The 12,577-nt window shown below is 35.8% G+C and overlaps 1 protein-coding gene across 1 annotated transcript in view; it reads right to left on the reverse strand.

Annotated features, from left to right (window-relative positions):
* Positions 1–627: 627 nt before the first annotated feature.
* The window catches only part of Tmx3 (Thioredoxin-related transmembrane protein 3), a 65,007-nt gene continuing 53,057 nt past the window's right edge, over positions 628–12,577 (reverse strand). The window contains exons 10-12 of the mRNA XM_081746039.1: positions 4,950–5,142; positions 3,167–3,359; positions 628–1,020 (exon numbers count right to left, since the gene is read on the reverse strand). Of these exons, the coding sequence (XP_081602165.1) occupies positions 995–1,020; positions 3,167–3,359; positions 4,950–5,142 (412 nt within the window). The 3' untranslated portion in view covers positions 628–994. The remainder of the gene's footprint in view (positions 1,021–3,166; positions 3,360–4,949; positions 5,143–12,577) is intronic.

Genomic DNA, 12,577 nt, shown 5'->3' on the forward strand with positions numbered 1-12,577 from the left:
AACCCGAAGGTTCAATGCCGCATTCACAAAAGCTCTGCATTGACTTTTATCCTTAGCCAACTGAATCCAGTTTTTATTTTATATTCCTATTTCTGCGAGATTCATCTTAATAATGTTCTCCCATCTGCGCCTAGATCTTCCCAATGGTCGTTTTCCGATTTGATTTCCAGTTAAAACTTTGAAAGCGTTCCTATTTTCTTCTATTCTGGCTACGTGACTTGACCACCTAAGCCTCCTAGATTTGATGACCCTAACAATGTTTGGTAAACCGTATAAATTATGTAGTTCTTCGTTATGAAATTTCCGCCATTCTCCATTCCCGTTCCTCTTGGGTCCGAATATTCGTCTCTGGATCTTGTTCTCAAATATCCTCAGTCTGCGTTCCTCCCTCAGAGTTGTAAACGACTATGTTTAGCAACTATATAGTACAACGGGCATGATTATTGTTTTATATATACTGTAAGCTTTAAATTCCTCTTTCCAATTGTAAAAGAAAATTCTGCATAATTTATAACGTTCCTTACTTATATACGTATGAAATCCGGGAATAATTTCTGGTGCACCATATTAGGATTCAAAGTAATACAGACATGAAATAACACTGTCTAAAAATAACTCATTTCAAAAGAAATTTAACACTACTTTATTGTAAAATTAAAGCATACATATATTACAGAACCGCGACATGCTTACAATTTACAAACATTTCTTAGCTAATCAACGTTGTTTAAACAAAGTTTACTTTTTATCGTTAATGGCATCTTACAAAATATACACTAACAACCAAGAGTGACATAATGGTTCTTCTCGGATACGGTTGTCTTTCTTATCTTCTAAGAAACAGACAAATCATACATTTGTCTACATTCTACATTGTTAAATGCACTTTTCAAACCTTATGTCACTACCTGAATAAATGAGATCACCAATGTCTATACATAAAACATAAATTGAAACAACACATACATTATAAACGTGTTTCCATAATGATTCTTCACTCTTTCTTCTCGTGGACAGCATCTGCGAATAAAAATATGTGCTATGAGAAATGTTGAAGGATTTAAAATCTGACAATGCAACATACAAATACATACAGAACGTAATATGAGCACTTGTTATTAATTTCCTACAATGCGCAAAGGATACAACTTTACACAAGGCGTGTTCAAAAAGTATTATTTTTCCTCCGCGTAAACCAATGAAGCACCGAAGATTTTTCAGTTTAGATGTAAAGGAGACACTCATGCGCAGTCGCTGGCAGTTGGCCAACGAGTGAAGACGTGTAGTAAGCGGTCGTCGGATTTCAATTTTTATAAAATGACAGAAACACTTAAGCAGCGAAATTTTGCCAGCAGCTTCACGATACCCAAGCATAAACCATTGGCAAGATTCAATAGGCTTTCTGGGACGATGCCATGAGCACCTTACGCAGAAAGGAGTGATACAGCTGCTTCGAAGATGGCCACACATCAGTGGACAATGAACCATGTTCAGGTAGGCTCTGAACAAGCCGGAATGACAATGTCATTGTTATTGACCAATTACGGAACAATACAGGGGTAAGCATCGGATCGGTACATTCAATTTTGAACGATAATTTTGCCGTTAGGAGATGTCCGCGAAATTTGTACCGGAGCTGCTAACAATGGCGTCTGGACATCGTACAGAACACTGATTCAGACTTCTATCGCCAAACACAACATTCCCGTGTGTCGTCAGGCTCCCTACTCACCAGACATGACTCCGTGTGACTTTTGGTTATTCCCAAGCTGTAAATGTCAGTAAAAGGAATCTGATTTGAGTTAATAGAAAACAACAGCGGAATGGGACGACACGGTTGCTCACCATTCCAGAAACTGCGATACAGAAGTGTTTCTAACAATGACAGGAGCGCTGGGAGAAGTGTGTGCATTACCAAGTAAACTACTTTGAAGGGGATTAGTGTTTCGCATTTCCAAATCAATAAATGTATTTTCGCCAAACAAAGGTTCGATACTTTTTCAACACATCTTTTATAATGGTTGAATACAAAACGGAAGCACAAACATACGGTATATATTATGTTCCTGTTGAGTACTGGTATCAATACACTTAAGAGTGGAGGACGTAGGAACAACGTTTTACCTGCTACTCGCTGCACCAAGTGTTTTGTTCTAGAGAGCAATTCGACCGTCATGAAGAGTAAAGAAAACGAAGTGGGTGGTTAAGTATATAGTATACTTCTATAGAAATAGGGCGGGGAGATTCTGGAGACTGTCATACATTCACCGACCAGAAACACTAAGAAAGACCATTTATAACGTCCTGCAAAGGTTTGAACAATGAGATAACACTAAGTATCTCCATATTCCAAGCTGTTTCCGACCTGTAGTTTTAAGGGAGATCAAACGTAGAGTCAAATAAAAATGCAATAGAGGCCCGACACGTCCACCTATCACGTTGCCAAGAGGTTGAAAGTAAGATAATCAACTGTATCTTTGGAACGTTAAAAAAAAAAAAAAAGTATCTTGGTTAAAATACACAAACTAGGGCTACTACCAGAATAAGGAAGAAAGCTCTGAACATGACGAAAACCAGGAAAATCGAGCAAAGACGAAGTGTGACGTGGAACGAGAGGCAGGATTCTTGTAATCGATTATATTGGGGCAGTGGCAAGCCCTTGACAAGGAAGGGAATGTTCCTGACTGTTTATTACAACTCGCTCCGTGAATGGTTTGAAAGCTTGATTGCTTCCTCTTATTTGTAAACATCATAGTTTGGATGGGATGGCCTAATTTATATTAACATCTGATCTTGTATTATGCCAAAGGTGCGAAAGCTTCTTACGAGCAACCACCTTCTTATGTTGCAGAAGCTACAGGAATTGAAAAGATTAGGCAGAGGTACTTCTTCATCACAGCAACACCCTCAATCCCACGAGACTTCGAAATTGTAACGGATAACCAATACATACCACAAATTGTAATGGATACTGAGTTGATACTGAGCGGATGCAAAATAAGAGAAGAATTCGGGCTTTCTCTGGGAATTTTTAAGAAAATTATTTTTTTTTCTAAATTTTATGTGATAACAGTGACAAATAAAATATTGTATTGAGTGGTATAATTTAACAAAACTCCGTAAATATATATACCAAACATAAAGTAACAAATACGGAATACATTACCTTCATCTTCATCATCAGCGTCCATAATGTCGGCACAACAGATGGAATAACATATCAAACTCAAAAAGCCAAGCGGAAGGCCAAAAAGAACTGCCGTTAAAACTGGATTCCCATACCACATTTCTGCGAGCGACGTTCGAGCCTCAAAATACGTACGGTACATCCTAACGCCTAGTGAATCACCTCCATATACCTACAAAAACGAAAAACAGTTTCGTAAGTTTTTGTTAAGAGTAAGTGTATAGGAATTTAAAACCACAATTTGGGTCTTATAGCGGTTTGATATTTTGAAAATATTATGAAAAACTGTTTACTGTATTTTAGATATTATTTAGAACGGATTAATCTGATCACTCGTCATACAAACGGTTGTCAAATTACGTCGCTATAAACACTTAAAACACAATGAACAGTGTTTCAAAGTACAGTAGAAAGCATTAGATCCTAGAATGCAATGAATGGCACTATACTCCCTATTATAATTTTATTATTTCGTTCATTTTCTTAAAATTCTGTGTGATAACATAAAGCCTAATGTACAAAGTAAGCTAGCCCTTTAGTAAAAGCAAAAACTGACTGACTAATGAACATATTACTATTTTTCCTTAATTTTACTCAGTGAAGCGGGTAATTGATCTAGAATAGTATAAATTCTCTCCAGCCACATATTATCAACAGGTTTATTATTATTATTATTATTATCAGGGTTGGCTGGTTTAAACCGTTTTTTTTAATGTTAAAAAAAAGTCGTAAAAGTGTAAGTGTTCGCAAAATCTTGATGCACACACATTTGTGGGTTATCACGTTTCACTCCCGTATATTATTCGTATTATATTCAGACTTAAATTCCCCATTTATTACTCAAAGAGATTATACTAGGTACTACAAAAGCAACTTTTTATTATTATTATTATTATTATTTTATGAATGTTTCTTTTGTGATTTTTTTATAGTTTATTGTTGTTATGCAATTGCAATCAAAGAAAAATTCTAAATATTGTATCGTTTTAATAATGTTTACTATTGATAAAATACATCGAAATGCCGTATTTTTTTTGGGGGGGGGGGGGGCAGGATCATACAAACCCCACGAGAGGCATTTATTGAAATCAGATATATCTTTGGTATTTATTTATGTATAAATGGGTCAGAGCCAAAGTGGACTCAAATAATTCGTATCTTTATTCACTTTTCTTACTGACATGCAAATTAAATCGTTGTATTTCTTTAACTTTGACTAATAAAAATCTTTGTGACCTAACTTGAACTAAATTAGTTCTTCTTTACTCTGTAGTATTTTGAAATTGTCCATATGTAATTCTGAATAATGGCTTCACTTGTGCAACTGTTTATCTTTTTGTCCTTCTGAAATGACTCTTGGCAATTATACATATTGACAACTACGTAAAGATCAGTGTGTAACGTATTTTTTATCGGGAGTCCTCCGTGAGTGAGTCGGCAGACGTATCGTATTTGTGGCCACTCAGTCCCGGTTTCGAGTTCAAATGGGGGGCAATTTCTCTTAGATGTAAGCCGAGAAGCGGTTTGGATTCCGCTTTAAGCTTATGTGACCCCTTCCAGCAAAACCCGGTTGTTGCACAATAAGACCAAGGCAAAACAAACTTATTTCTGGCCATGTGTAATATAAATACATAGAGCAAACTATTTAAACAAACAAACAAACAAAAAAAAGTTTAATTTTTTTTTTTTAAATAAAAACCATGTTTTTTGCCAACACTGATTATTATTTTAAAACTATTCGACTTCATGAAATCTGACCTACCGGGACTGACTGGTTAAGAATTTGATCCAGAAAAATTGCTAGAGCTTCCGGAGTAAGCTGACTAATATCATCCTGTGGCAAATGATGATGATTTGTTGTTGAATTCACAACCAGAAGATTAGGTAATGACAGAATGGACATAGCAACTGAGTTGGCTAATTCAGGTGATCCAATCCATCCGAACTGAAATTTGCTGAAAACAAGATATGTATTATTACTTTTATAAATATTGCAATCAATAGAAATCGGATGTTTAGGAACTAAAAAACATGGAAAATAGGCATTTATAATTCAAGAAATAAAAATTACAGTCTGATTTGAAATAATGATATAAACATTTAATTACCTGCAAAAACTGAACTGAAATTATAAATAGTATTCAAGTAATCTATAAACAATCTTGTTTGAGAGAATGTCTTTCAAAGAAAGGAGAATTAAATTATTTTCGTGTACTTCTATTAAATCTAATATAAAAATAAAAGTGACTATGTTTGTGGTTTCGTGCCGCTTGAACCACCCGACCGATCTCCATCAAATTTTCAACATAGATGAGGTTCGGACCTCGGATGGTTTTTATTATATCATTTTGACGGTGAAACTTAGGGCAGGGGAGATATTAAAAAAATGATCATTTTCGGGGTCGCTGACTGACACGTGCGATCCCGTTTACATCTAAGTTCTGCCCCGCAGCTTGGGGGAGGGGACAGATACAGAGAAACAGAGGGGAGAGATACAGAGAAATGATCGAAGATGACCAATGTCAGTATCGGATCCATATTTTTTCGGGGTCGCTAAGATGAACAGTGACACTTCCGATACCGTGCCCCGCAACATGTGGAAGGGGGGATATATAGAAAATGACCGATATTGGTGCTGAATTCATAATTTTTGACGTCGTAGTGATGAACAATGACCCTTCAGATGCCGTTTAAATCCAAATTCAGCCACGCAACATCGGGCAGAAGGAGGGGGGGGGGGGAATATAAAAATGATCGAATGTTACCGATATCAGAAAGCGCTTTAGTAATAGTAAAAAATGAGTGACTAACGGAACGTATTATTAATTTTTCTTAATTTAACCCAGAGAAGCGGGTAACTGATGTTAGTAAGTTACATACATCATCTTACTTCACACAATAGAAAGTTGTTGTTTACTTTGAATTGTCCAATACTTTACACACAGCAGTCCGAGGAAAGAAGTTATTGGTCATATAAATATATAAATTATTAAATTTATTTTAATTTAATACATTTTGGCAGTGTGTCACAAGGCAATATTAATTGTGACTACACATAACAATATATTTTTTCCATGTTGTCAATTTCTTCCTAAATTATATCTTTGGTTATACACTTCTCCAAAATGTAATTGCGCTCCTGAATTTTTCTAAGTTCTTTAAAATTGTGAATTTGGCAACAGCACACTCGAAGTAATAAGAGAGGAAATCATAAGAAAAGAAGAGGGTAAATCCTGATCAAAACATCTTGCTGCACGTTGTTTAAAATATTGATGTTTTATTCCATTACTTAATGCAATGTTAATTTCAAAGCAAAATGTTATCTTGGCAAATGCACAAAAATTTTGTTATAGGTAAAGAAAAAACACAACTTTTTAAATCCAAAGAAAATCGCAAAAACAATGAGGATTTTAAAGAATTCCCTCGCTATCGAGACAACTAAAAGTTGGTTCTCCAGTTTGTTTTGATAGCCGTGCGTGTTTAGGTCTTCCTTTCTGTTGGGATTCAAACCTTTCGAACCTGGTTCGAATCCTATTGTGTGCTTTATCTATTTTTTCTTTCTTCTTCTTCTTTTTTAAAAAAATTTTTTACTGTTCTGGTTTACTGTTTCTGATTTTATGATTCACTTCCTTCTTTCTTTCTTCATGGGACGTTAGAAAGTCGCTAGAGTCACCATTTGTATCCGACGATTTCCCAGAGTTCCTACAGGTTAAGTAAAAATATTCCTTGACATTTCCTTGATTTTCCATGACACTCTATAGATATTCACTGACTACATAAAATTTCTATGGAATCGCCCTCCCCCTCTCCCTACAGCCGAGCGTTTCTTACCAACGTGGTAATTTTCTTTTGATATGATCATTGATTATTATTGTTATATATATTCATTACACATTCCATATTATTTAAATTTTGATTATATTAAGGACGGCAACGAATATCACAAAACCATAATTACGCAACACAGAATAAATGTTTAACACAATCGTGTTCAGTATCTTGACAAAGTTTGAATCAGCACCATTGTTTTCAATTCAGTGAAAGTTTTTTTTTTTTTTCTTCAGCTCTTTAATTTCTGCATCAATTACACACTTCTTTTCCTTATTCTCTTGATGTACACGTTTACTTTCTTCTAATTTCTTGAGCCTTGCATCCAATATCCTTTTCGCAGCTTTCTTCTGTTTTTGATCATTCATCTCTACCTTTCTCTGGTCTAGATATTCTTGCTAGCATCTCCGTGCATTTGAAACATAATCTAGCATCTTCCTTCAGATCTCAACATTCTAGACTCTATCTGCTTCTAGGATACTCTCGTACATTTGACGCTGTGCCCGGCATGTTCTCTACTAACAGACTTACTTATGGAAAAACCACCTTCGACAGTTACACTGCCGTGAGAGAAAATCATGCAGATCTTTACTACATGCCACAACTTTTTGAAATCCTCCCTGTCCATGAGAAAGTTCCTGACGGTACGTGACGTTTGGGCGCGGACGTTTGGGCCCCGCCGTTTGGGCACTGGACGTTTGGGCGCGAAGCCATTTGGGCGCCAGACGTTTGGGCGCGAGTTACAAAGTCGTTATGTTAGGCGCTGAGTACTAAGTTCGAATCAAGATATCACAAGGTGTCTACTGTAGTGGAAGTCCTTGAATTATACTGGATTTTGTTTTACATACTAGAAATACTGGAATTTCAAAATTATAAAAACTGAATTAACAATTAAATTTTGTAAATTTAAGTTTCAACGAAAGTTAAGTGTGTTTTTTATTTGAGAACGTTTCAAGCCAAATGTAAGTCGACCAGACTACATATGATTGACTGCATTACATACATAGCGAGCCTATTCCATTAAAAAACTTAAAGCAGGCCTTCTACTGTAGTTATGCAATAAGTGTGAATGTCAAACACATTTCTAGTGGCTAAATGACCAATATATGTACACTTAACTATTATTTTTCACTTTGAAATCGTTGTTTTTTTTTTTTTTTTTTTTTTTTCTTTCGCCACTTTCTTTAATGCAGATTAAATGCTTGCAATGGGACGAAAAAAATGTGTGTTAAGTTTTGATTTTTATATTGGAATGTTAATAAAAAAAAAGTGATACCAGAAATACGGCATACTACAGTTCCTAAACTCAATGTGTTAGACATCCTGTATGCGAAATATGCCTTAGACACCATGTATGCAAAATATCTTTCCCTCAACTCGATTACGATATAGGATTTTTAGATTTCTGGGCTCTCGGCATCTAAGGCCATTTAGCCCGTCACGTTTGAGGGAGCACACTATCCGGGGAAAGGGAAGCAAGAAAGGATTGGGGAAGGAAGGAAGCGGCCTGGACCTATAAATTAGGTACCACCCCAGCATTTGCCTGATGTGAATGAAGAAAACCCAGGAAAACCTCATTCAGGGTAGCTGGCCTGAAAGGGCGTGTTACACTTTTTCGACCGAGTGCCCCCACCGGGAATCGAACCCGGGACCGATCGCACCGAAGGCGAGAGTGTTAGCGACTACGCTGAAATCTTTTATTGGTAGTTCTTTATTGGACTTAAGGAAGAGAAGAATTTGGCAAACGTCATACGAAAGAAAACAAATTTTAATATTCATAAATATGTAATTATTAACTTTCTTTAAAAAAATACAAAAATTAAAGCAATATGTTTTATTTAACATTAAGAAAATTATTAACAGTTCGTCTGATTCCTTCATTTCCTAGCTTTCTTATATATTACAAAAATTAGATCAACATAATATCAGATGTACAAGAATCGTGAACAAGCGAAAAATCAATCCATGACGAGGTTAGGCAACAAATGCCACAAACGCATTAAACTATTTAATTTAGATGAATAAATAAGATAGAGATAGAAAATATACAGATAAATGAGGTGAGATAAAGATAGAAGTGTAGGAAATGTATATATCTTGATTGGCGCTTAGTTTTCAGTGCCTAGCTTACTTTATATGTCGTAAATTGTGATTTTTACTATGTACCTCGCGCCCAAACGTCTGGCGCCCAAACGTCTGGCGCCTAAACGGCTTTGCGCCCAAACGTCCGGCGCCCAAACGGCAGCGCCAAAACGTCCGTGCCCAAATGGCGGCGCCCAAACGTCCTGTCCCGGTTCCTGAAGGAAATATCCTGTTCTTCACCGCAAAACTGAAAGATTTCCTCAAGCTTCTTTACTCCCAGATTACAGAATAAGGAGTAATGTTTCTTGGCATTTTTAGCTAATATATCATCAAGGAAGTTGGCATTATGCATTACTTAAAGTATTACGGAAAATCTCTTCTGTCAAATCACAAGGGATCTCTGCATAACGTTAGAACTCAAAGGTGACAAAGCTCTTAAGGGCTTTTGCTTTAGAGAACTTCTTTCTTGCAGTTTTCTTATCACTGAGCATAACAGTACGACACTCATACAGAAATTCAAATTTCTCCTTCTCCTTCACTGTCAAGGCTTGCAAGAAATGATTTGCTGCAAATCCTATATCTTTATTATTGTCTGCTATCAGGCTGCCCGATCTGCTGGTAGCAATAAAATGGAATGATGGGCCCTCACTTTTTATTACATCTGATTTCACACAGTGGATCATAAGATCTCTCAGAACTTGATGAATACCGTCAAGAAGATAAGAACCCATTGACTTCGTGTTTGGAACTTTCGGAGAAACGGCTGGCGCTTTTCAGAAAGCAACTTACACTTTACAAAAGAATCGCTGGCAGCCTCTTTCAATGATGTAATTTTTTTCTATTTCGGTAGCTGTGCTTCATTTAGGAACTTCACCGCATGGTCCCAAATTTGCAATGCTCTTTGAAGACAGTTCACGTTTTCTATCCACCTTACACCACAAATTGGATTGGAAACAAAAAACACCCTGTCACGGATCAACACCCTGAAGAAGATGAAGCTGGAACTTCACAAGAGGTTAATGTTGAAAGTTTTTCCACAAATAGGATTATTGAATGGTGCTCCTTCAAATTTTGTACAATTTTCACATGATTTGGTCCTTTTACATGAGACGTTAATGGACTGGATTCTCCCACAGAGAGTTAAACACAGTCTTCTTGGATATCTTTTGTCGGACTAATGTAAATTAATTAATATCAAATTTGAACATGAAAGAGAAGAAATATTAAAGATAATCTGAGAGAAATGCAGAATACAATCAAAAATACATAGCAAGCTTATATTTTTACAAAGTTTAGGCATACTCATATATATATATATATATATATATATATAAAATAATTGCAAATACTTCGCAGAGGTGAATCATATTTCTTCCATCAGCAGTAACATTTATAGAACAACATGTTTGAGAAATGGTTGATCAATATATTCTTCCTAATTTTTAAGGAATATACACTCCATTTATACAGTCCTAATTTTCTAGGACTGAATAAAAGGAAGCAATAGAAATAGACAGAATAGAACAGTCACAGAAGGGCTCTCAATTTCACCTAGAGAGCTTAAGCATCCACTAGCCATCCACTGCTTTGAAAAACGAAGGCTCACAAGAATATCGCCTGAACGCTGGTATCAACTGAGAATCCAAACATGGAAATGTACATTTTTCTAAAGAAAATTCCTTAGCAGATGTACTTCTATGATTTAAAAGAAAAGTCTACAAAAATCAAACAAAAAAAATTTTTTTTCAGGTGTTTTCGAAAACAGTTGCTCAATTTCGCTGACTTTTCCATGACCGAGAACCTATTTTCCTGACTTTTCAGATTGTAGGAACCCTGTTACCCAAATACTATGGAAATGAATAATCTGGGCACTTTTATTTTCTCTCTTTTTAAGGGTACATACTTGTAGATGACGAAAATGTTACTTAAATGAATTAAAGCGTATACCTTTCCCAGTGTGCGAAATGACGGGGGAATGCCAGGGATTTCCCTTGACAACAATATATGTCCTATTGAAGAAAAATATTTTCATCACTGGCACGGTAACCCCCCCCCCTTCCAGAATTGTTGGAAGCTTCATGAGGATAGAAATAGGGAACAACTTCTATTTTGAAGACAGAAGTATGTACTACAATTAGGAACAAATCTTGTTAAGGAAATTGGTTTATCGAAATTCCGTTATACATTATTCTATCTGTGTGTCGTTTTTTCCGCAAGATGAAAGTATCTCAAAGATTACGTGATGATCACCAGCAAATTTGTTCAATATGTAGAGGGTCCTTATTCACACCAGAAGCTGCAGATATGAACTACTATCGGGTTTAACTTTCAATGTCATAAAAACCGTAATAGATAGGAAAAAGCGGTTTATTGTGGCATAAAATGGATAACCTCCGGTTAATTAGGAATTGATTTCGATTGCTGAGGCAATATTCCAACTGGCAGTAGTAGAAATTAACAATTACCGGCTTTTACGTTGATCATTATAGAGCAAAAACGGTAACACATGTATATGGAGAAGCGGTTCTCTTCAATCGATTAAGCATCACAAAAAACATTTTATCTATATTCTTTACTCTCTACTAAAACTTGAAACAGTAAAAGTCCATTACAGCTTTCGAATTCAGTATTGAGGTGAGCTGAGTTGATTTTGAGTTTAACGTCCCTTTCAGCAGCGAGGCTATATGAGACGGGACCTACTGATTAACGTGGAATCCGAACCACATGAGCTCCCGCCGGGTATCAAATCCGAGTCTCCCACGCCAAATTTCAGTATTGTTTTACATAGACCAAAAATGAGAAATAAAGAGATGTATTTTTTAAAAAAAAAAAAATCGATTTAGCGTTTTAAGTATAGGGAACACCTTCTGTCTTAACTCCTTATTCACACCAGAAGTTGCAGATATGAACCACTTTCGGGTTTAACTTTCAATGTCATAGCATAAAAATCGTAATAGATAGGAAAAAGCGATTTCTTGTGGCATAAAATGGATAACTTCCGGTTTTAACTGTGATCGCTATAGAGTAAAAACGATATTAGCAAGAAATTGTTTTCTGCAATCAATTAAGCGTCCCAAGAATAACCATGGCAACAATGGTGTGCAACGGAAATCTATATGGATGAGAATCGATCCAGAAACTACTTGTACAAGAGCTGAGCGCTCTACCACCGCATCACTATCTCCGTTAATGGATTTCATTGTAATTATTCTGTTCAATTTATTATTATTATTATTATTATTATTGTTTAACTACTTAAATTTCATTCTACTATTAGTTTTACTATTTAAATTTTTATACACATTTTGTTCGTTTGAAATTCCACTATATAGATTAACCCTTTCCGTACCAGTGACCTCCATGTGGATGCCATGAAAACGTACCCCTTATTATGGATCTTATTAATCTTGGAGATGCTGAAATTTGTTAGTGGACGCAAGGCAAGACTTAAATTCTACTATTTCTCCTTAGGTGAGAACA

The sequence above is a fragment of the Thermobia domestica genome, chromosome 18 (genome assembly GCF_964235325.1).
Source record: "Thermobia domestica chromosome 18, izTheDome1.hap1.1, whole genome shotgun sequence".
Lineage (NCBI taxonomy): Eukaryota > Metazoa > Arthropoda > Insecta > Zygentoma > Lepismatidae > Thermobia > Thermobia domestica.